The sequence below is a fragment of the Podarcis bocagei genome (assembly GCF_964188305.1).
Source record: "Podarcis bocagei genome assembly, chromosome: 4".
In the NCBI taxonomy this organism is placed as follows: domain Eukaryota; kingdom Metazoa; phylum Chordata; class Lepidosauria; order Squamata; family Lacertidae; genus Podarcis; species Podarcis bocagei.
Window position 1 is genome coordinate 83,357,599 of NC_138128.1, and position 25,318 is coordinate 83,382,916.

Here is a 25,318-nt window from a genome sequence, read left to right on the forward strand (position 1 = left end):
AAACAAATGATATTAAGATAATGTTTTCCATCACGTCCTCTTTCCCCTCACCTTGACTCACCTGTAGCTCCGATGTATTACCTTTGAAGCGCGCTTCTACCCTGCAAAGCTGTTTCACTATTTTTAAAATGTTCATTTTGAAGTAGGTTTGCCAACTGAACAAAAATATATATAGTCAGGCTTGTGCTTTTAGCAGGCATGAACTTCATGGACCCTGCAAAGCATTGCGGGGACAGGCAGAGTCCCCCCAACCCAGGCAACCCCCGAGTGGAATAATGACTCAAGACAACATGCTATGGGATTAAAATTGCCCACAACTTTATTAAGTTTCAGATGTAGGGAGGCCTTGGCTCAGGCATTGGGCGTTTATCCTTCCCAGTCCCCAGCCGGGGATCTGGGAGACATCAGGGTTATCCAGAATGTGTGGGGATTGGGCTGGCTCTGGAGAACATATGTTCAAGCAGAGAGCCTGCCCCCTGTTTCGCCGTCGTCGCAGGGGAGAGCAATGACAACCTCTCGGTGTGTGGCCAATGCCTCCCCTCAAGACCCCTTTAATGGGGAACCCTAGGATCACTCCCTCAAGGGGGGCGTGGATCACTGCTTCACGCCTCCCCCCATTTAGGAAGTTAGACTAAAGGATTCCGCCCAAGGCCTGAAACTGCCAAAGTTGTGACATTTTGCTACAGGAAAGGCAAAACCTGCCAATGCAGGAAAATTCCTTTCCGGCCCTTCAACAGCGACCATGACACAGCAGTGCCTGCATACCTGTGGAGAAGAGGTTAACCTGAAAAAGAAGGCTTAACTGAGGGAGGGCAGGGTGGGAGAAGCTCTGGAGCCAAGTGATGCTTCACAGGTAAGATTCACCTTCCATTGTGTGGGCAGGGTGGTCCCTCCCCCTACCTGGCTGATCCCCTGGCAACGCCTCCCCAGGCGGGATTGGGCGATTGGCTGAGGTAGGCGGAGACCTCCAGGTATCCAGCCTGGGGAGGATGAAGCCAGTCCGAACTACCAGGAGCCGCACTGGGATCCGGGGGGCTGCAGGCGACCACGCAAAAGGCACCCCCCATTTGATGTGGGGAGTGGTCATTGCCACCATTTTTATAATGTTCATTTTGAAGTAGGTTTGCGAATTGAACAAAAAAGGAACCTCACCCCAGCATTAGCATCTGCTCAGCCCAGCTCAGATCTCCCCCTACATACTCTGTGGACACACATTTATGTCTTAGTCAGATTTCCCCCCTCAGTAACGACATTAGCAACAAATTCTAATTCTTAACTGATCATCCTATTTATTATCACGTTTTCAGTCATGTCTCAGACATTCCAATTCCTCATCTAAACAAAACTGACATTGACCCAGTTAGTTTAGCTCATCCTTTGCACTCAGAAAACATAAATGAAAGCAATGCATTGTGCTTTTATTGATTTCCCTTTCTGAACACAGAAAAATCACAACTTATCAAGTTACATATCTGATTAGTTGCTATAACCCACAATTACATAGAACCTAAAAAGAACACCCAACACCCTTTATTAAGATATCTGACAGTTCAGTTTAAAACTCACAGACGGTGAGGCGGTACACATCGCACCGTTTATCATTCCAGGTGCCATCACTGTACATTTCAACACATTTTTCTGCCCCTTTCCCTGTGGGCTCATTTTCATACCAGTTTGTATAATTCAGGGACTCCCCGTTCAGGTACTGAAATTCCCCAGGAACATGCCCCTCAGTAATGCCCAGGTAAACATATGTGTTAAAGGATTTAACAAAGCTCATAATAGCATCATTTTCCTTCTTGTTCGTCGGAGAAGCAATGGTGCCATGGGCTGCTTTGCAGATTCTTACTGAATTGTTAAAATCAGCCGTTTTTTCAGTGCTGGCAAACACTTTACTGCCAACTGTTACAATCTTTCCACTCAAAGCCAAGGCTGAAAAACAAAATGGAAGACCCGATTAGTCCTATTAGATGACAGGAGTGATCCAGTAGCAAATCACACTGTGCATGTTGAAGTTAACTCTTTATTACCAAGAACAGGATCTGCACTGGCTTGGTGGAGAGTCTGGTTTAACTGATTCTCAGTAGGTCTTGCCCCATGCATCAGTTCCTAAGACTAAAGATTCCTACCTCCCAAAGCTGTCTTTCTCTCCAGAGTCCACCCCACCCTCCCAGCAATCAGAGACTGCATCTGCGTGCTTGTCTTTGCTCCTCCTGCTTCATGTCTCTTCTGGTTCTGGGAGACCAGGGGGAGAGGAGTTGGTTGCAGCAAGAGGAGACGATGCCCATGACTGTTCACCAGCCTGACTCATCTTTGCCTCTTGGCCTCCCTCCTCCCATTCTCCTGCTTCAGTTTCTGCCTCTCATTCTGGACTCCCCTCTGCCACAGACTCTCCCAGTTCACTAAGCCCTGTCCCCCCTCACCTTATGGAAGGAAGCAATGATATAAATAAAAAAAAGGTACCTCTTTCTATTATGGTGATTCTGTATTTGATTTCCTTAAGGTCATCTTGCAGTTTAGGATCCTCCGATGCAGACAGACCTGTGAACAAAAGTGACAATTATTAATTTATTTTGTTTTATTGTATGGTACTTTGAAATTCACAAGACGAGATAACAGTTTTTCTTAACAGCTGCCTTGAATAGGAATGGATTATATAAAAGTGGTGTTAAAACATTAAAAAAAAGTGCACCAAGCATATTGGTTTTGTTTTTCATCTGAAATAAATGCATTTTGTTGCAGTAAATGGACTTGTGATATATTTGTTATCCAGATTATGAACTGGTGAGAAATGTTTCTTATACATTGGAAAGAAAATGCTGTTTTTGTCTGACTATTTATTCAGGCAGCATTCCTATGCATGTTTACCTAGGAGTAAGCCCTAATATACTGGAATTTACAGTTCTGAGTAAACATGCCTAGTTTGCACTTGCCAATAAAACCCAGGAGTTTTCAGACTACACACCTAGTACCTTTATCAGATCTTTTTAACACCAATGATGACAGAGGAGCTTCTTTAAAAGACAGATTGCCCAACATAACTGTGATGTGTATTGCAGAGGGTTCTAGTATGGACTGCTGCATTCATTCACTTAATGTGGGGCCACATAGAGACCTCAGAAGTCTGCTGCATGCCTTGCACACTCTGTGTAAGATGTCTGTCCTAGGATGTTCTCCAGAATCATTGTGTGAGCACATCTTTGTTGTTGTTGGCATCCGACTGTCTCAGGAGACAATGGAAGAGTGTGTCTTCAGGGGCAAAGTCTAATAATTGGAGAGTTACAGCGCCTGCTGTGGCTGTAGAGTCTGATAGGGGAGAGATATGTTTTATTGCTGGTGGGTCAAATGAAGGCGTCCATTTTTGCTGCTACTGGTACACTATGGCGTTTCTTAACTCTCTGTGCTCCACCCAGAATATATACTAATTTTGTATTCAAGGGCTGGGTTAGGGCAGCTATGGCAGCCAAAGCAGGGTTACAGAGAACCAAGAGGGAATAATCAGTATATCTGGGTGTATCCCAAAGTTTGCAGATGTAGAAAAAATATATTTGTGTGTGTGGGGGGATGCCTGAGAGGTAACCCAGCCCCATAGCCTGATGTGGACTGAGCATGCTCAGTGGGCACAGAATGCCTCATGGCTCATGGATGGGGGGAACTGGGGAGTGGGGGGTTGGTGGGAGGGAATATCCTGAAATAAGGCATGGCTGACATTGCATACTGAACATAGAATCATAGAATTGTCGAGGTGGAAGGGACCACAATGGTCATCTAGTCCAACCCTGCAATGTAGGAATCTTTTGTCCAACGTGGGGCTTGAACCCACAGCCCCGAGTTTTGGAGTCTCATTCTCTAGCGACTGAGGAGCATTCTACACTGCACCATCATCACTGATGATATTGATGATAATATCAGTATCAACTTGTTCTCTGCAAATCCTCAGGGGTTCCTGAGAAGACAAATCAATCTGGAAAAAGAGGATTCCTTGGTGGATAGTTTGAAAACTATTCTTCTTCTCTATCAGTTTACTGATAAAGAGGAAGCCTGGAGGGAATAGCAGCTGGCTGATGGACTGAGATTTTAAAACCAAAGAAGTGTTGTGTCTGGAGTGTTGACCTGATTCGGGCAGAAAAATTCATTTTGTTCAATTATTGTCAGCTTTGAACCCTGAATATTCTTGCGGAACAATTTTTGCAGAATGACTTTTGCAAGAGGATAGTTTTAAAGCTTATGCTTCCCTCTAGTGGCCTGGCTATATATTATCGAGTCCAGTGGGAATTTGATGCTGAGAATATGCATTTGCACAGAACTAACGAACAGAGCTGGAATTACTTTTCTAGTTCACCAGGATTCTTGCGGGGCAATGAAAAGAATAATTAATATTTGGTGCTTTTAGACTGATTGATGACCTTGTGTTTCACAGCAGGTTTATGGTTTCGCATTTTTTATGGCCTTATTCATTGGGATTATATGTGCTTTCCCCCTGTAACTTTCCCATAAACTCATTTAGCTTGGCTGTGATTCTCAAACTCTCTCTGGAAACATTCGTTACATTTTCAGAGCACTAAACAGCTGAGCTGGAGGAGGTGACGGTGCCCGTCAGCCCTGCTCGCTCCCTGCTGGTGAGGAACACCCCAAGTCAGCCCTGAAACAAGCATTTTGGGGCAGGGAATGTAGCAACAGACCCAATCTGGGCATCTTCCCTGCTCCTTCCGCCCTGGTTGATGGCTGTGGATGTGGCGGTGCCTATGCCACTCCCTTAAGCCCTGCCACTTCCAGCCAGAGGTTTGGACCATAGCCTAAGGAACATTGTGTAGCTTAAGTGCGCTGAAGCCAAGGGCAATTAAAAATTATAATTTTATAAACATCAACAGTACTGAAAGGAGATGAAAGATTAAGGAGTGCATCCACCAGAAGGTGAGAAAATGGGGAGCGGGTTTTGTGCGTGCATAAAATAACAAATGAATAAAAGTGAAGGGGGGGGGGGAACCACAAGTCAGTTCACACTAGGCCACAGTTTAGTGCTATGTTTGCAAGCTAGAAGAAGCACAAGTATTTATTTTATTTAATTTTATCAAATTTATATGCCACCCTACACTCACGGGTCTCATGTTCCTTGCTCTTTTATCTTTCCATGTGGCTGGGAGAAAGACTTCTGCAGCACTTAGGGCAGGGGTCAGCAAGGTTTATCTTGCCTGGGCCAGATTGGTCCCGCAGAGATCCCTCCATGGGCTGGATCGCACACGGGATTTTCGGCGTCTGCGTACACGCAATTTTTGACCCCACAGAAGCGAGTCCCTGTGCCGCACTGCGTCGTTTAGCGTAGCATGAGAGCAGGAGGCTCAGTTTGGGGGCAGCTTGTGGGCTGGTCAAACAACCTCCGCAGGCCGTTTTTGGCCCATGGGCCTTAGGTTGCTGACCCCTGACTTAGGCTGTATACAAAGCCACATATTTAAAGCACCCACCCACCCACCCACCCACCCAGGTACAGTGCTTTTTTTCTAAAAAAATGTTTAGGGGTACTCTCATTTTCCTACCTATATTGAAATACTGCCCCTCAATGAGGCCAAACTTAGATTCACGAAATGTTTTGGGGTGTTCGTACCCCTGCATCCCCCCAGAAAAATGCACTGCCCAGGTATCCTGGGAATGGTAGTTTGTTAAGAGTGCTTTGAGTTGTAGCTCTGTGAGGGCCAAACAACATTTCCCAGGGTCCTTTAGGGAGGGGAGATGTGCTTTGAATGTCCAGCAGCTGCCTCAGCAATTTGTAAAGTAAAGCACGTGATGTCTCCCCCTTGGAATTGATGATCTCATAATAATGTGCTGCTGGTCTGTGCCCACCTTATTATTGAGACTGATCACCTATCACTGGATTTAGTTAAGGGGCAAAGTGCTTAGTGAAAACCAGAGAAGGTGGCCATCCCCACTAGGCATGGGGTTTGATGTTCTGTCATTTCATCATTTTATTCTAACTCAGACTCAGTCGGCTGTGGTTTGCATTTTGTTAAATTTGTACGATCTTGGCCTGACCTGGTGTTTTGCGAAAATAACATTATTGTTTCCAGCTCTCCTGACAGTGTTGTGAGCGTTGCTTATGTAATGGGTATCGCTATTTACTGTACTGCTTCTGTTATTCATTGCCCATCAACAAGTAACCAGGTGGATGCCCCAGGAGTATTGTGATTTGTTTGTCTTGCAGTGTCCCATTGATTCTGACATACCTCTTTCTATATTTTTGGAATCTAATGGGGTTTGTGTTTGCAACTGAACAAAACACTTTGTTTTACTATTTGCCAGTTTTAAAGTTTGCTCAGTCTTCAATTGTGTTGTTGTGCCCTGTCTATGTAGTTTTACTTTAAGCCACGGGTCAGCAAACTTCTTAAGCAGGGGGCCAGTCCACTGTCCCTCAGACCTTGTGGGGGGCAGGACTATATTTTGAGGGGGGAAATGAATGAATTCCTTTGCCCCGCAAATAACCCAGAGACGCATTTTAAATACAGTGGTGCCTCGCAAGACAAAATTAATTCGTTCCGCGAGTCTCTTCGTCTTGCGGTTTTTTTGTCTTGCGAAGCATGGCTATTAGCGGCTTAGCGGCTATTAGCGGCTTAGTGGCTTAGCGGCTATTAACGGCTTAGCGGCTTAGCGGCTATTAACGGCTTAGCGGCTTAGCGGCTATTAATGGCTTAGCGGCTTTAAGAAAAAGGAAACAAACTTGCAAGAACTCGCAAGACGTTTCGTCTTGCGAAGCAAGCCCATAGGGAAATTCATCTTGCAGAACGACTCAAAAAACGGAAAACTCTTTCGTCTTGCGCGTTTTTCGTCTTGCGAGGCATTCGTCTTGCAAGGTACCACTGTAAAAGGACACATTCTACTCATGTAAAAACACCAGGCAGGCCCCACAAATAACCCAGAGACGCATTTTAAATAAAAGGTCACATTCTACTCATGTAAAAACACCAGGCAGGCCCCACAAATAACCCAGAGACGCATTTTAAATAAAAAGGACACATTCTACTCATGTAAAAACACGCTGATTCACAGACCGTCCACAGGCTGGATTTAGAAGGCGATTGGGCTGGATCCAGCCCCTGGGTCTTAGTTTGCCTACCCATGCTTTAAGCCTTGTAGTGCTGTGCTCTCTTCTCCCGTACTTATAATGCGTCCTTATCGTAACTTCATATTGTGACTGTGAACTATGCTGGATGCAACACCCAGTGTAGTAATTTACAGTATAGGCCATATTTGTGCTTCCATCCACTGCCATCTCTCCTCCAGGCTCCTCTGTCTGGTTATGATACTTTTGTTCCTCGGGGCATTAATGTCTAAGCAATTATGATTTTGCAGATTAGCGAGCCATTTCATTGGTGGGATTACCTCAGCTACTTCTGGGAGATGATCAGAGAACCATTATTTCTTTAAACACACACACACACACAAATTCCTTTATGTACTAGTGCCAGTGGTTTTTTAAGGAGGTACTCAGGGGTACTCAGTACCTGCACCTCTTTTGTTGTAGTAAAGTGTGTCACTTACTGTAACAACTTCATGGTTTTTCTAGGAAAAAAGCACAGACTAGTACTATTAAGCTTTACTACCTTACCCCCTCATCCCAATCATATAATATATGCAGAGAGACAGAATATTAATATGAATATTAATGGCTACCATCAAACCTCAATAACACAGAGTTCAATGGAATATACATTTCATCACATCCGCTCGGACAGTAACTCCAAACACCAAACAGAGCACCATTAGCATAATAGCCAGGGTTCAAAATCATTGTCGTTAAATTCATGATTATTATTATTTTTAAAAATCTAGTACCATAAAATATTGTTAGCACTTGCATGAAACCTGAGTGGCTTGGACAATTGGCAAAGAAGAGAAGAGTTTGGATTTGATATCACACTTAATCACTACCCTAAGGAGTCTCAAAGCGGCTAACATTCTCCTTTTCCTTCCTCCCCCACAACAAACACTCTGTGAGGTGAGTGGGGCTGAGAGACTTCAGAGAAGTGTGACTGGCCCAAGGTCACCCAGCAGCTGCATGTGGAGGAGCGGAGACGCGAACCCGGTTCCCCAGATTACGAGACTACCACTCTTAACCACTATACCACACTGGCAAAGAGTGAACATGGCAAAACTCGCATTCAAGTTCAATTACTGTGAAATTTTCCAACATCTCTAATCTCAACCTTAGACAAGCACAAAGATCCGAATCAGACTTTTGCCTCCATGCACATAGCAAATTAATTTTTATTTTCTTTCAGTTGTATCCTGCCTTTATTCCACCATCACTGAAACCATTGTGGCATCCATGAGGTTGCCAAGTGGTCACCCATCCAAGCAGTGAGCAGACCTTGGCCTGCTTAGCTTCAGCAAGGTGGCAGCTCCAAGTATCTCCAAGCCTTATCCTAGGACTGGAAGAAGCACATGCTAGGGAGAGTAGGACTATGTCTGTTGGCTCCACCCCGATTCCATACAGCTCGTCACTTCCACTCCAACATCCGAGCATTTAGTGTGACCTCTGAAAAAGGGAGCCTACAAACATAAATTTGTGTGACTAGGATTTCCAGTCATACGAGAGACCAGGTGCGTACAGTTTGTAGGTTTATCTTTTTAGACGTTGCACTAAATGTGCATATGTTGTGGAAGGAGCTGGTAGGACATATGATGCAAGAGGCACACAGTTCCTTGTTCAACCTCCACGCATGTAAAATCTACCTGAAGGCAAACACTTGGACTAAAATGCTATTTTAAAGATGATACCCATAGTCACCTGGTATCCCATGATCTCCCTTCTCGCCTTGTCTGCCCTTTAACCCTTGTGGTCCAGGGTGTCCAGGAGGACCTGGAGGACCTGCTGAAGTGAAAAATAGAAGGATGAAAACCTGGCACACACGTTAAAGACCGTCTGCATTCATTTCACATTCATCTTTAGAACTACTTAAACGTTCCCCACAAATTAGAACTGACCAAAATGCAACAAAGAAGGAATTCTCTTTTGAGGGGTTTCAAACATTTGCATTACAAGCACAGCACCTTATAGGTGGTCTGCAGAAACACACTAGAATCTTATCCCTCTGTATAATGTCAATTGCCTTTTAGTTAAAAAGAAAGTTTGTACATTTTGGAGAAATGCTGGGAAAGGATAAGCAGGTTACTTGTCTGTAGTATTTGGTTTGGCTCCACATCCATAACAGATGTGGATTAGTTTGTCCTGTAGGCAAACTCTAACTACAAGAATAGGATGTAGAAGCAATCTAGGGAAGCTGTTACCAGGGGAGCAGGGAGGGAATCCCAAAAAGCACAGGTCCAAATGGTACAGCTTTCCACATGGTCCAGATTCATGTGTCTTTTGATATGACCATGTAATCAATCAGTAACCTTCCAGTTTTACTCCATATAAAGCATGCATTTGGATTTTAAGAATGTGGAAATCATTTTCTCTTGAACATATTCCTGTTAAATTCAGTTGTGAAACGCAGACACTTCACATCCTCCTGCTCACATCTCCTAGGCCCTTGATTATATCCAAGCTTACCTATAAGTTGTGGACATGTTTCCTGAGCATCACTGGTTACAAGCAGAGCAGCCACTGCCACGAGGATATGAACCAACTGGGATGAAGGCATCCTTTTCAATCAGCTAAATGAAGTGGGGTGGGGGTGGGGAGAGAGATTTATCAGGTGTAGGTGCATCACAATAATTTTATTCTGTTATTTCCTTTTTCACCGTTTTGCTTCTGGATAGTGTGAATTGGGTAGGTTTGCCTTTAAACTGAATTGTATTTCCCCCCATCCCTAGTTACAACAATATAAAATGACAATATTAAAATCAATGGAAAAAAATTACAATCAAAAGAATAACATGGAACCATATCTATCTCTATCTATCTATCTATCTATCTATCTATCGATCTATCTATATCTATCATCTATCTATCTATCATCTATCATCTATCTATCTATCTATCTATCTATCTATCTATCATCTATCATCTATCATCTATCATCTATCTATCTATATCTATCTATCTATCTATCTATCTATCTATCTATCTATCTATCTATCTATATCTCTATCTCTATCTATCTATCATCTATCTATCTATCTATCTATCTATCTATCTATCTATCTATCTATCTATCTATATCATCTATCTATCTATCTATCTATCTTTCTATCTATCTATCTATCTATCTATCTATCTATCTATCTCTCTCTCTCTCTATCTATCTATCTATCTATCTATCATCTATCTATCTATCTATCTATCTATCTATCTATCTATCTATCATCTATCTATCTATCTATCTATCTATCTATCTATCTATCTCTATCATCTATCTATCTATCTATTATCTATCTATCTATCTATCTATCTATCTATCTATCTATCTATCTATCATCTATCTATTATCTATCTATCTATCTATCTATCTATCTATCTATCTATCTATCTATCTATCTATCTCTATCTATCTATCTATCTATCATCTATCTATCTATCTATCTATCTATCTATCTATCTATCTATCTTTTTATCTATCTATTTATCTATCTATGGCCAGGGAAGCTAAACAATGATGATGCTAGTCACAACTTTGTATTGTATTACTTTAGTGCCTTGAGAAGCCGGCCCAGCTTTGCTTGCTCCCACCCTTCATCTCCGACTCATTCTATTGAGTGTTATTGGCTGCTAGGTGGCATGGAGTTCGTAAAAGGCAAACCTAGCCACTGCCCCCAATGGAGTATGCACTTGTTATATGCTTTTGGTTCTGCTCATCTTTGTAAAATTTACATTAATAAACTAACTTCCTTGTGAGAATATGGTGGCACAACTCAGAAGTAAGTGCCCGTAAGGATCCATTTATTATGGTATTTTTCTTGAAGATGAACTGATGCCCTTCTCGCCTGCAGCTGTCTTCTTTATATAGGATTTCTCTACTGATGGTTGTTATGACGCTCTTAGAGCTTTTAAAAACATTATATATAAATGCTTTCAAAAATAAATAGATATTCTCAATAAAATTTGATTGGAATGAATTGAAAGAAGAGGGAAAATCTAAAAGAGCACTCTAATTTTATTCATCTTTACCCAGAAGTAAATTTAACTGAGTCCAATGACCTTACTCCAAAGTAAGCATGCAACCTGAGAAATGTTAATGCTACACTAACAACACAATCCACATATATAAGAAATTTCATGAAGTTAAATGGGGCTTATATAGGATTTCAGCCTAAAACAGAGCAGTATGACTTACCTTCTTCTTCCAACACCGAGTACTGCAGAAGCGCTAAAAGGGTCCATTTATAGTATGTGTTATTTGATATATATGTTCATGTTAGATAGCGGTTGGCTTAACTTGATTTATCCCCCTCCATTTTATTTGCATAGTTGCTTCATTACATAAAAGACGGAATGGTCAACAGCCCATATTGATTCCCTAACTTTTTGAAATAAGATCTAATATAATGAGCAGGACAATGAACCTTTGAAAAATATTTCTGCTGAGGATTGTTTGCAAAATATAGGGTTTCCATACAACTTAATATAATTAATAAATAATGATATATCCAGTGCTATTTTCGGAGAGGGGGGAGGACAAATCATGACATAGTGCACATAAGCTACAAGCTGTTCTCAGTAGATCTCTATAAAAACACACAACCTTTGTATATATTATTTCCCCACATGATGTAGAATCTACACCTATGAAAAGGTTTTTAGTAATCTGACACACCTGACCTAGAACATTCAACACAGGGAGACATACAGCTCCTCTAGGTCAAACACTCTGTTTTCCATCTTGACATTCAGACAATGTCAACCAATAACCCACCACCGTTATGTTCTTCTCTGGAATTAAGGGGTATTATACTATGTCCAACCGGGTTTTAGTTCAGACATGGAACAGACCTCGCCCCTAGACACACACACAAGCCATAACAAAAAAACTGACTTGGGAGATTTGCCACTCTTCCCAGTCAAAAACAAAAAAAGTGTGTGTATAGAATCATAGAATCATAGAATCATAGAATCATAGAGTTGGAAGAGACCACAAGGGCCATCGAGTCCAACCCCCTGCCAAGCAGGAAACACCATCAGAGCACTCCTGACATATGGATGTCAAGCCTATGCTTAAAGACCTCCAAAGTAGGAGACTCCACCACACTCCTTGGCAGCAAATTCCACTGTCGAACAGCTCTTACTGTCAGGAAGTTCTTCCTAATGTTTAGGTGGAATCTTCTTTCTTGTAGTTTGGATCCATTGCTCCGTGTCCGCTTCTCTGGAGCAGCAGAAAACAACCTTTCTCCCTCCTCTATGTGACATCCTTTTATATATTTGAACATGGCTATCATATCACCCCTTAACCTCCTCTTCTCCAGGCTAAACATGCCCAGCTCCCTTAGCCGTTCCTCATAAGGCATCGTTTCCAGGCCTTTGACCATTTTGGTTGCCCTCCTCTGGACACGTTCCAGTTTGTCAGTGTCCTTCTTGAATTGTGGTGCCCAGAACTGGACACAGTACTCCAGGTGAGGTCTGGATTACAGTAAGATTACAGAAACAGAAACATTTACAGTGGTACCTCGGGTTAAGTACTGAATTCGTTCCGGAGGTCCGTTCTTAACCTGAAACTGTTCTTAACCAGAAGCACCACTTTAGCTAATGGGGCCTCCTGCTGCCGCCACGCCACCGGAACCCAATTTCTGTTCTTATCCTGAAGCAAAGTTCTTAACCTGAAGCACTATTTCTGGGTTATCAGTGTGTGTAACCTGAAGCGTATGTAACCTGAAGCGTATGTAACCCGAGGTACCACTGTATATGAAGACCTTTTATCATATGTTACCATTATCTGAAGGGAAGGTTCTTCCCTGTTTTCTGACTATGGCTGGGTAAGACCGGATGCACGAGAGAAAGAGCCAGCTCTGTGGCTGCATGCAGAAACAACAGTGGTACCTTGGGTTACAGACGCTTCAGGTTACAGACACTTCAGGTTACAGACTCCGCTAACCCAGAAATAGTACCTCGGATTAAGAACTTTGCTTCAGGATGAGAACAGAAATCATGCGGCGGCAGCGCAGCAGCAGCGGGAGGCCCCATTAGCTAAAGTGGTACCTCAGGTTAAGAACAGTTTCAGGTTAAGAACGGACCTCCAGAACAAATTAAGTTCTTAACCCGAGGTACCACTGTATGGGATTTTCTTCCAATGGATGCCCAATTGACTCTCTCTCTGCCTGTCTTCTGCCATCTTTGCATTTAAAGCAAGCTTTGAGTTTACCTGCTTTGAAATGGTAGGTGTTGATCCTATAGATTTTAGTGGTTTTAAATGACTAAGACAATCTCTAGCCATCTTTTAAATTGCTTTGTTAAGACAATGTACCTATATTTCAAATATTGATGTGAGCTGCTGCTTATAGATAGTGCCACCACAGCCTCCCACCATATAAGGAACAGTGGGATACAAATGTTGTTCACACACACACACACACACACACACACACACACACACACACACTAACGCAAGCAAAAATATTTGTTATTTTAGGGCAGAGGGAAGGGGCTGCACCTCTCTTCTGAAATACTGCTTGATATAGTATTTTATGACCCCAGCATTTTAGATTATAAGAACTTACTATTGCTTTAAGAAACACTGGGAACCCCCAGAGAAAGCAAAACAGCAACTGCCCCAAAGGATCAAAGAGTCAAAGCACAATCTTTGCATGTTTACTCAGGGGTAAGTTACAGATAGGTAGCCGTGTTGGTCTGCCATAGTCAAAATAAAAAATAAAAATAAAATAAAATCCTTCCAGTAGCACCTTAAAGACCAACTAAGTTAGTTCTTGGTATGAGCTTTCGTGTGCATGCACACTTCTGTGTATCTGAAGAAGCGTGCATGCACACGAAAGCTCATACCAAGAACTAACTTAGTTGGTCTTTAAGGTGCTACTGGAAGGATTTTTTTTATTTTGTACTCAGGGGTAAGTTTCACTGAGTTCAGTGGCACTTGTGTCCAAAGACAGGATCCCACTGTGAGACTAAGACAGGACTCTGCTATGAGGTGGCTCAAAGCACAAGAGCCATCTTTGTGCGCCCTGGGGGCAGATGATTTGTATTAACAATTTTTCAGCCAAAATGGTAAAGATCGACAACAGAACCAAGTTCAATGTCCGCATTCAGGCTGCGGAATAAGCCAGCACTGGATGAGCAGTTCAGTGTGGTCATGGACCAAGCAACCATGACAAAGCCACAAAAGCAGACTGAGAAAAGCAATGAACCCCATCCCTACTCCCAGGTAAACCGTATATAGGATTGCAGCCTCCACTTCTCAGCCTGTATCTGTTGGGATCTAGTTTCAGAAACAATTTTAGATTACTCAATTGAGTCATATGTGGCTAGGCAGAAAGCCCTCATATATAAGTTCTCCAAGTACAGAGCTCTCTGTATTGAGGCACCTTGTAAACAAAGCTCTGCTCTCTCTGCAGTGTGGAATTAAGCCTTTTACAAATAATGTCTCATAATAGAATTCCTCTCATTAAAAGCAACACTACTTGGACAAGTTCCCAAGCACTCTTCAATGCAGCGAACATCCTGTTTCTCAAACATTCCACTGGAAATTATTCCTCTCGGCAAATACTGTTTACCGATTATACATGTAATATTTAATTAGCTTTTTCTAATGCGCAGACTTTGGAGGAGAGTTGGCTCAGTTTTGTGGGTGGAAACAGCAGGCGTGCTCTCTCTCCTCCATCATATGTTCACTATTCATGTGTTCACTGAGTAGGGTCATGGGAGTCATGCATGCAGGAATTGTGATGCCCTTTAAAACCTCTGGCTGCCCACCTATGTCTCTGTTGTTCCTGAAGAGCCAAAAGGTCACTAATGCCCTGTTTACACGTCACCTAGAGTGGTTATGGTTAACACATCTCCATAGCTGCTGCAACAGAACTCCAGGTAGGTGCACAGGGCTTTTTCTCAACCGGAACTCTCCAGAACACTCCATAACTCCGTTCCAGCATCTCTCAGGTGGTCACTATTGCCATTCTAAGAGAACAAGGGAGGCGTTCATCATGAGTTTGGGCACCTCTTCTTCTAGTAAAATAGCACTGCAGGTACAGCAATAACATATCTTCAGCACAACTATTTACAATTGCTGAGACAGATGTATAGAACACTTCATTTTTTTAATCCAAATTTTCCTGTCAATTTTTGTCTGTCTGTCTTCCTTCCGTCCTTCCTCTCTTTCTCCGAAAGATGAAATGGAAACTTTCTGGCCTGTAAAAGGCTCCTTAAAAAAGAAAGTAAAAAAGAAAGCAGCATATCTTCCCAAGGTAACGGGAAATCAAAATCTATTGCTGTTTTAGTTCGATACTAAAACAAGTGTCCCTGAAGAAATACTGAACTCAGATTGCTGGCTATGCAAGAAATATCCTGGTAGCATAAGCTGCTGCTTTGACTTTGCCAGGCAAGAATTCACATCAGCTCTTGGGGGTGTTCTTCCCTTGGTCTGTTTTTTTAATTTTAATTTTGAGTTGAAATAGTGTAAATAGAAAAAAAAGGAGACTCATAATCATCATCAAAAGCACAGCATTATTTGATATATCAGGATGCAACATTCAACATTCTGAAGGAGCGAGCCCTTCAACATTTGCAGGCTGTTTAAAGGTTGTGCAGTGTAGTATAGTAGTCTCATCCTTGCTACTTCAATACATTTTATTAATGATTGACAGGCAAGTCCTCCAAGTACACCCTTCCTTCAGGCTAAGCTGTCCATTAACTGGCCATTGTAAACATAATGAAATAACATATTGGGTCACACATCTGCTGTTATCAGCTGCTGCTCTAGACACTCATATGCGCAAGTGCTAAAGAAGTGTGTTTAAACCCCTGTTCCCAATAGGCTCAGGGCTGGTTTAATCCAAATAGCAGAATCACAGGAAAACAAGCTTTTCCTGGACTGCACCATTTCAGAATATTGGGGGTGGGGAGTCACATGACTGCTGCCCTTGTCCTTCCTCGCAATGGTGTAAGGTACTATTTCCTGATTGAGGGCTATTGTGACTGGAATTGGGAATCACTGTCATCACTCTCATAGTAGAATCAGAAAATTGTAGAGTTGGAAAGGACACTGAGCATCATCTAGTCCAACCCCCTGCAATGCAGGAAGCTCAACAAATGGTACCCCATTCAATTTGAAACCATACTGGACCCTGCTTAGCTTTGCAAATGTGATAGCAGTTTTATCCCTGCACCACTAGGATATTGACTAACTGAGAAGCATCAGAATCGCACATGAGGAGAATTGTGGTTCATGTTCCATTATTCATTTGTCTAGTTGGGATAAATATACCACATCTTATACTTACTAAATACCAATTAGATGTTTTATGAAATACTAGGAAATTATGCTGAGATCTATTTATTTGTGACTGATGGTGGAATATTGCCAGCTACACCTGTGCCTTGAAAGCCAAAAATCCATGCAAAAATCACGAAAGACAACACATAACTTCACACGCATTTTCAATATATTTGAATATGCATTTGAACATCAATGATTCTGCTTTGCTTTAGATCTAACAGATAAATCTTAAAAAAAGAAAATCTTTGTAAATGTTCCTAAGCATGGAAATCCTAATTTTCTTGATTCTATGTGGCAGATGTGGGTAAAAAAAATATAAAAATCTGATTTGTATCTGCAGAACCACAATTCCCAGAAGCCAAGGCTGTTTTGTTGGTTTAGGATTGTAATGTAGGTGGAGGAATCTGACTAGAATTCACAGACAGCGAGACGATACTGGTTGCATTTTTTGTCATTCCAGGATCCATCCGTTTGCATCTCAACACAGTTTTCAGCTCCCTTGCCATTTGGTTCATATCGACGCCAGTTTGTATAATTGACAGCCATTCCATCTAAATATTCAAATTCTCTCGGAATAGGGCTCTCCTTAATTCCCAGGTAGGCATATTGGTTTTTCTCTTTCACAATTTCCAAAATAGCATCATTCTCCTTTTCATTCATGGGTTTGGCAACAGAACCCCCAGAATTCTGGCATGTTTGAAGTATGGTTTCGAAATCAACTACCTTTGCATTGGTGGCAAATATTTTATCTCCTGCTTTGTTTATCATTCCTTTGAGAAGAAGCACTGCAACAGAGAAGAAAAATCATGGTGATCCATTTTGTACTATATGGCAACAAAAAATGATGCATGCAAGCCACTGCTACATTTTATAGCACCAAGTGAAGAACATGCAGGTATAAACTAGGAATGGGTGAATCAATCTTTCTCCAGGCCATATTACTTTTTTGTGTGTTGTCTCAATCTCACATCATCCACATTACTGTGCATTTCAATTTTTTCTAAAAAACATATAAATGCACAAAATGTGCATTTAAATACATTTTAAAATCTATATTTAAAAATGCTTTCTTTCTCTAAATGCAAATTGAGGGAGGATGTCCTGAAGCCCCGTAGAAACCACCAGATCTCCCTTTGTAAAGATGGACAGAGCTCCAACCTCAAAGAGCGAGGTTCGATGTCCGATTCCTCATTTCTGCTACTGCAGAAACTCCCATGGCCCTTACTCTATGAACATCAGAGCACCAATATCAATAGAGCCAGAAGGGGCCCAAAAGAAGACTTGGATCTGAGGAACCAAATGCTTTCTCAGTCGCCTGACTCGCCCCCAAACCAGAAAGAAAGCTACACCAACCCAGGCAATGGTGTTGCGACGGGGTGGGTGGGGGGCAGGGGGAGGGACTTGGAGAAGGGAGAAGAAGTGCAAGATCACTCCTGGCTCAGTGAGAGCCCAATTGGCATTGAATGATCAACCCCCTTCAGTGCTCCACCCCTCCCCAGTGACTTAAGTTTGCAGCCTAGATGTATTTTAACTCAAAATGGACATTAAAAACAAACAAACTGATTTTTGTATGATTATTTTTGAGCCAAATACTGTGTTGACATATTATGGAAGTGCAAAAGCAGATGGGCAGCTAGGTTTTAATCTGCATGTTAATCCGAAAAGTGTGGCTCAGGCCACTTCCTAAAACCAGCTCTCATATTATTGCAGGAGTTTTTTTGAGGGGGGGGTATAACAATCTTCAGCTTTAACAACAACAACAACAATTTGGCTGGGTTCCCCCATCTGGCTGGGTTTCCCCAGCCACTCTGGGCGACTTCCAACAAAAGATTAAAAGTACATTAAAACATCAGTCATTAAAAACTTCCCTAAACAGGGCTGCCTTCAGATGTCTTCTAAACGTCAGATAGTTGTTTATTTCTTTGACATCTGATGGGAAGGTGTTCCACAGAGTGGGCGCCACTACCGAGAAAGCCCTCTGCCTAGTTCCCTGTAACTTTGCTTCTCGCAGGGAGGGAACCACCAGAAGGCCCTCAGCGCTGGATCTCAGTGACCAGGCTGAACGAATGGAGTGGAGATGCTCCTTCAGGTATACTGGGCCGAGGCCATTTAGGGCTTTAAAGCTCAGCACCAACACTTTCAATTGTGCTCAGAAACGTACTGGGAGCCAATGTAGGTTTTTCAAGACTGGTGTTATGTTAAATTTTGATTGGTGATAGGCAATAGAATTTCTCTCTCCCTACCCCTTGCCAAGATAGTTTGAAAGAGGGATTGCTCCTTCTGGTGTGGACGCACACCTTATGTTCACATTTGGTAAACAGGGTAGGGGTTGTTTGTTTGTTTGTTCTTTTAGAGGCAGCAGAGAGAAAAAATAAATGTGTGAATGCAATAGGGAAGTGAGCTTCTCTCAAACCACTTTTAACTCTCTTGAAGCTGTCGCTTGAAGTTACACAAAAGAAAATAAGTCAGGATCTCCCGTGTGATTCTTAACATTGGTTTTCAGCAGTATTAGGAAGGGTAAAAACAAAGAGATTACCTCCTTCAAGCCTCAATATTTTTTGATTCAGACTTCTGAGGACTTCCTGTACTTCTGGATCAAGGGAAGCAGGACGGCCTGTCAATTAAAATAAGAGGAAAAAACTGAGCTGAGCTGTGCTTCATTGGCTACAGCAAATCCAGTGTTCTTGCTGTAAATCATTTTTGAAGGACATGTGTTTCCTTTTCAGCGAGGAATAATTCAGCCCATTTGTTGATCTTATCAATGACCACCGAAAAATCCCTTCTGGAGTAAGATTTATTCCTAGCATATCAAAGACAGAAATCTCCCTTTCACCATTTAGTTTTAAGCTAGAGAATAAAAACCTATAAAACGGTTAATGCATTTTATTTTGTCCAATGATAGGTGAGTCAATGAGTTGAACACAAATGGGAGTGTAATATCTGTAGCAGGTATCCTGCATGAATTCTAATCCACTTTCAAAGTCATTGATTCTGAACAAGCCTAATCTAATTGTGGTGCATCCTCATTTTTTCCCCTTTCTTTTAAGTCCTAAATTAGCTGCCTATTGATAATATATACATGAGGGTGGAGCTAACTCAATCAAAAGTAATTCCAAGCAAAGCATGAACCTTTCAAAAGGACGTTGGGGTAAATCTTATACAGTGGTACCTCAGGTTAATTCGTTCTGGAGGTCAGTTCTTAACCTGAAACTGTTCTTAACCTGAAGCACCACTTTAGCTAATGGGGCCTCCTGCTGCCACTGCTGCCAAATCGCTGGAGCACGATTTCTGTTCTCATCCTGAAGCAAAGTTCTTAACCCAAGGTACTATTTCTGGGTTAGCAGAGTCTGTAACCTGAAGCGTATGTAACCTGAGGTACCACCGTATGATCAATCAAACAGTTTGGTATCATTTTGAAAATCAGTCTCTGAAGCATGATGCATAAGGCATATGCTTAACTTCAAGAGACATTGTACCAAAGTGTAATTGACAAATTAATCTGTGTCTGTGCAGTGAGCCAGATATTTCACCAACAGATTGAAAGCCCTTGTCCGCACTGTGTTTACTTGATCTTGTAGCTGTCCTAGGCACAGACCAGTCTTTGTAGAAGGCCAAACAGGGATGAAGAGGCTTAGTCCCTTACCTTTATAATAGCATGGATTGTGTTTTATTATGCTTGGGGTATTCATTTATCTGAGTCGATTCAACATTAGCTTTGAGGCAATTAGGGATGGTTTCAATTTTGGTTCCTTTCAGTTTCTGATTTTTCCATACTCAATTTCAGTTCTGCACATTTTTTACATCAGTTTGTAATTTATTTATCGTTTTAAAAAAAATCCTCACGAAAATTCACCAGGATTTTGGTGCAAATTTAGCCTAAGATACGTATTTTGTCTGTATATGGATTGCCTAATATACACATCTTTGTGAAGCAATGTCGAATATAATGTATATTTGCAAGCATATTCATGAATATATACATCTTTATATACACTTTTCCCTAGTATATGCTTTTTGTACACAGTACATTACTTGGCTAGACTTATATTACAAAATTCGGGGAAGAGTGAATGTCAAAAGATGACTGTGTTTCAGTTCACAGCTGTAATGTGAAATGGATCAAATTTATTCCTTATCCCCAAAGGTAATTAATAATAGTATCGCCTAAGTGTACAGGGAAGCTTGTCACAACAGTTTTCCTGGCTATTATATTATAGGTTATGCAATTCCTTTTTACCTTCTGGGCCTCTCTCTCCCTTTTCTCCTTGTTCACCTCTTGGCCCTGGTGGACCAGGAAGTCCATCTCTTCCAGTAGCACCTGGCAGACCATTAGGAGGGCCCATTGGACCTAGAAGGAAACACAAGAACAAAGATATACAAGGCACTCCTCAATGGTACACTATAGAAGTGGAGACTAAAGAATAATTTCAAGGCTGCAGGTGCCCTTCAAGGAAGCAGATTGCATTACACTCTGCGTAACTCGATACCATAGTCCAATCTCCTTGGAATGATGACTCAGAAACCAAAATCTTACTATAGTATCTCTTGTCCCTGAAGACATAAAAACCTTATTTCATGGGCAATGAAATATGATGACACATCAGCTAACCTTTTTAGTGTGTGCACACAAATCACTGAATACCTCTTAGCTGCTCACTGAATATTTTGATCACATAAAAAAGGAACAATTTAGTTATTCTTTCTTTCCCAAAGTATTTTTTTTGAAAGATTCAGGAAATCATCCTTCCAGTACAAAAGTAGAACCAAACTAAGAAATCTCCTTTCTTGAATGCATTGCCTGATAATTCACATAGTTAACATTTTTTATTTGCTTGATAAATCGATTTACCCAATCCAATTTTATTTGTGACCAAGCATAAGGAGAGACATGAAGACAGTCTTCAAATATCGGAAGGGCTACCACACAGAAGATGGGGTAGGCTTATTCTCTGTCCTAAAGCATTAGGAGAAATGAAATACTAGGAGGCACTTCCAAATGGCAGTGCAACAATCTGCCTTGGGATGTAGTGGGTCTTCTTCACTGAATGTATTTGAGCAGAGAGTGCTGGACAGCCATTGGTCAGAGATGTTGTAGTTGTGTCCTGCAAACCTCTGGTGAGTCAGTTTTCAATTCTTTTTGGTGGGTCACAAGTTATGCAGACCTAATCTGAACATTACTAGAGACCAGTGGGACCATAGTTTCTTGAAAACACAATGACTTTAGTTTTCTTGTAATTCACAGCCAGCTGTTCTCTTTGGCAGTATCCTGAGAATGCCCTCATCAATCTTTTTAGGCCCACTTTATGTGGAAAGGAGCTCTCATGATCAAATTGATGAATGTGTGTGTGTGTTTAGAATCATAGAATCATAGAGTTGGAATAGACCACAAGGGCCATCGAGTCCAACCCCTTGCCAAGCAGGAAACACCATCAGAGCACTCCTGACATATGGTTGTCAAGCCTCTGCTTAAAGACCTCCGAAGAAGGAGACTCCACCACACTCCTTGGCAGCAAATTCCACTGTCGAACAGCTCTTACTGTCAGGAAGTTCTTCCTAATGTTTAGGTGGAATCTTCTTTCTTGTAGTTTGGATCCATTGCTCCGTGTCCACTTCTCTGGAGCAGCAGAAAACAACCTTTCTCCCTCCTCTATATGACATTCTTTTATATATTTGAACATGGCTATCATATCACCCCTTAACCTCCTCTTCTCCAGGCTAAACATGCCCAGCTCCCTTAGCCGTTCCTCATAAGGCATCGTTTCCAGGCCTTTGCCCATTTGGGTTGCCCTCCTCTGGACACATTCCAGTTTGTCAGTGTCCTTCTTGAACTGTGGTGCCCAGAACTGGACACAGTACTCCAGGTGAGGTCTGACCAGAGCAGAATGCAGTGGCACTATTACTTCCCTTGATCTAGATGCTATACTCCTATTGATGCAGCCCAGAATTGCATTGGCTTTTTTAGCTGCCGCGTCACACTGTTGGCTCATGTCAAGTTTGTGGTCAACCAAGACTCCTAGATCCTTTTCACATGTACTGCTCTCAAGCCAGGTGTCACCCATCTTGTATTTGTGCCTCTCATTTTTTTGCCGAAGTGCAATACTTTACATTTCTCCCTGTTAAAGTTCATCTTGTTTGTTTTGGCCCAGTTCTCTAATCTGTCAAGGTCGTTTTGAAGTGTGATCCTGTCCTCTGGGGTGTTAGCCACCCCCCCCCAGTTTCGTGTCATCTGCAAATTTGATCAGGATGCCCTTGAGTCCATCATCCAAGTCGTTGATAAAGATGTTGAATAAGACCGGGCCCAAGACAGAACCCTGTGGCACCCCACTAGTCACTCTTCTCCAGGATGAAGAGGAACCATTGATGAGCTCCCTTTGGGTTCGGTCAGTCAGCCAGTTACAAATCCACTGAGTGGTAGCATAGTCAAGACCACATTTTACCAGCTTCTTTACAAGAATATCATGGGGCACCTTGTTTGTGGGATCCTTAATGGTCCCTGATCCCCACCCCAGTTTTACCCAAATCATGTTCCCTCCCCATAGCTCTCTGAAAACTGTAATTAAGGGGGATATCACAAAAGATAAAGGAGCTGGGCCTTTTTTGACACTCCGTTATTTGAACACTGATATGAATTGGTCTACAATCAGGTGTCTGTAAGATGCAATACTAGTTCATTATCAGCAATTTTTAATACTAGGCTTTGTATTATAATAACAACAAGTTGATACCTGGTGGTCCCGGGTCGCCTTTCATCCCATCACGCCCATCTCTCCCAGGGACCCCACTTGACCCCGGAGTCCCCGGGATGCCTGGAACTCCTGCACATTTTTCTCCTGCCTGTCCAAGACACGGAATAGTAAAAACGGTGACTACTACTGCCGCATGAAGGAACTGGGACAAGACTTTCATTTCTGACCAGCTGTAAAAAAAGAGAGCATACATTTAAAATAGCACAGCATTTCTCTCAGAATGAGCTCAGTCATATTATTCATTAAAAAATAGTGAAAGCCATTAGTTCTAAACTGTGAAACTTCAAATGTTAAATAATTTTTGTTTCGGTCATTCGAGGTGTCCCCCCCCCCCCACTGCTCATCTCGAACAAAGACAGACGAAGGTCAATATTACAAAAGAAAATAATGATGATACAAGATGTTGCGATTAAATATTTCCAAATGATGATGATGATGATGAAGGTGTTTCAGCCGGTAATCTTGACCGCTAAATGTTAACTGAAGTCAACTTACCCTTGTGTTTCACCTGGATAGGAAAGAAGGTTTCAGACCATGCAATTTATACAGTGCAGCTGCACAGCTGGCTTCATACTCAAGTAGAAATTTGATATACACTTGTGGACGTAGATGGAAGTTTGGTAAGGGTGGGTTTGAAGGAGTCCTTGTTTTATTAATGCACTCCATTTGCTTGGTAAATACTTCAGATATTATGAAGGACAAAGTGATGACATTTCCCTTGAAAACAGGAGTGGGAAACATCTAAAGATTTGTTTAGCAAAACGTGGAGGAAAATCTGCAGGAATAAAGAGGATGATTCCAAAGAACCAAAACCTCAATAAAAAGATATAAAGATTTACGCATTGAGGGAGGGTGAATGCCATTCAAAAAATTGAAGGACTTACATGAAACTCAATCCCTTTACAGTTAACACATCATGCTTTTCATCCTTTGGAACTATTTTCCTGCAACACACTGCAGGAACATGGAGTGAAGGACCCTGTCCTGACATTCCACAGGGGAGGTAACCTTAACATAAGGGTTTGTCAAACATATAGAAGAGATTCCACAAAAGAGATTCCAAAGAACTATCTCCTTATTCAAAGGATACAAGCGGTTTAAAAGAGACAAGAGAAGAAAGTTAAAGTTTCATTGACAAATTAGAAATTAACAACTCACTGGGTCTAGGTGGAGTCCACCAAAAACATTTTATGGAACTCAAATGCGAAATTTCCAATCATCTAACAAAAATATGGAACATATCCCTCATGCTGGCCTTTGTACCTGAGGACTTGAAAGTGGCCAATGTACTGATTTAAAAAGGGAGGAAGGGGAGAGCCAGGAAATTTCAGGCCATTTAGCTTAATATCAGTTCTAGGTAAATTGGTGGAAAATATTATTAGAGATAAAATTATCAATCATATAGAAGAACAAGTCCCGCTGATAAGAAATCAGCATGGCTTCTGCAAAGGTTCCCCTTGCCTCGCTAAAGGTTGAGATTGTCAGCAAGTGTACAGATAACAATGATCCAGATGTTTTTCAGAACATGAATTTTCAGAAAGCTTTTAACATGGTTTCCCCCCAAAAGCTATTGAGTAAATGTGATAGCTATGGGATAAAAGAAAGGGTCCCCTTATGGCTGACAAATGGTTGAAAATAAATGGACGGATGTCACAGTGAGCTAGCTCCTTCAAGGATCTTTCCTGGGATTAATGCTTTTTTAATTGTTCATTAATGACCTAGAGTTGGGGTGAGCAATGAGGTGGCCAGTTTTGCCCCTCTCCCCACCTGCCATTTACCTTGTATGGAAAGCTTGGTAGTAAAATGCAACCAATTTTAACAGATATTTGGAGACTGTTGGCATTTACTGACTACCTTGGGAAGTAGGCTTTGGTGGTCACCTAATTCACTTTGGGTGACTTTGGAGAAATCTTGCACCACCTTGGGCAAAATCTGAATTGCCCCAGAGCAATACTCTTTGATTCTGACTTCCTCTTGCCTACTAGTTATTTATTTGAAATATTTAGTGTAAGCAATCTCAAGGTGGCCTTTGGTCTGATCTGGTAGGGCAGCGGTTCTCAACCTGTGGGTGGGTCCCCAGATGTTGTTGGACTACAACTCCCATCATCCCTGAGCTCTGGCCTTGCTAGCTAGGGGTGATGGGAGTTGTAGTTCAACAACATCTGGGGACCCACAGGTTGAGAAAGGCTGCGGTAGGGATCTTAT

At 41.9% G+C, this 25,318-nt stretch overlaps 1 protein-coding gene and 1 long non-coding RNA gene across 2 annotated transcripts; one reads left to right on the plus strand and one right to left on the minus strand.

The window, feature by feature from the left end:
- Positions 1 to 296: 296 nt before the first annotated feature.
- Positions 297 to 23,729, minus strand: LOC308586155 (uncharacterized protein). Its single transcript, XM_081192431.1, has 10 exons — positions 23,609 to 23,729; positions 23,093 to 23,283; positions 20,605 to 20,715; positions 18,904 to 18,981; positions 16,777 to 17,152; positions 15,090 to 15,111; positions 9,545 to 9,644; positions 8,780 to 8,863; positions 2,464 to 2,541; positions 297 to 1,932 (listed from the first exon to the last, which is right to left on the minus strand). The coding sequence occupies exons 2-10, from the start codon at positions 23,271 to 23,273 to the stop codon at positions 1,556 to 1,558; spliced, it is 1,407 nt and encodes a 468-aa protein (XP_081048557.1). The 5' UTR covers positions 23,274 to 23,283; positions 23,609 to 23,729; the 3' UTR covers positions 297 to 1,555.
- On the plus strand, positions 12,997 to 16,776 carry LOC308585616. The gene is made up of 3 exons (XR_014007541.1): positions 12,997 to 13,461; positions 13,627 to 13,757; positions 14,002 to 16,776. It is a non-coding gene; the product is annotated as an uncharacterized lncRNA (long non-coding RNA).
- Positions 23,730 to 25,318: the final 1,589 nt, after the last annotated feature.

What these genes read in the sequence shown, in the direction of transcription:
- LOC308586155 (XM_081192431.1), bottom strand. Translation starts at nt 23,273, where the DNA reads ATGAAAGTCTTGTCCCAGTTCCTTCATGCGGCAGTAGTAGTCACCGTT. An exon ending in CTCGCTGTCTGTGAATTCTA is followed by an intron (nt 15,112 to 16,776) that starts GTCAGATTCCTC and finishes CTGTACCTGCAG; the next exon opens with TGCTATTTTACTAGAAGAAG. An exon ending in CTATTTTACTAGAAGAAGAG is followed by an intron (nt 9,645 to 15,089) that starts GTGCCCAAACTC and finishes TCATTTAGCTGA; the next exon opens with TTGAAAAGGATGCCTTCATC.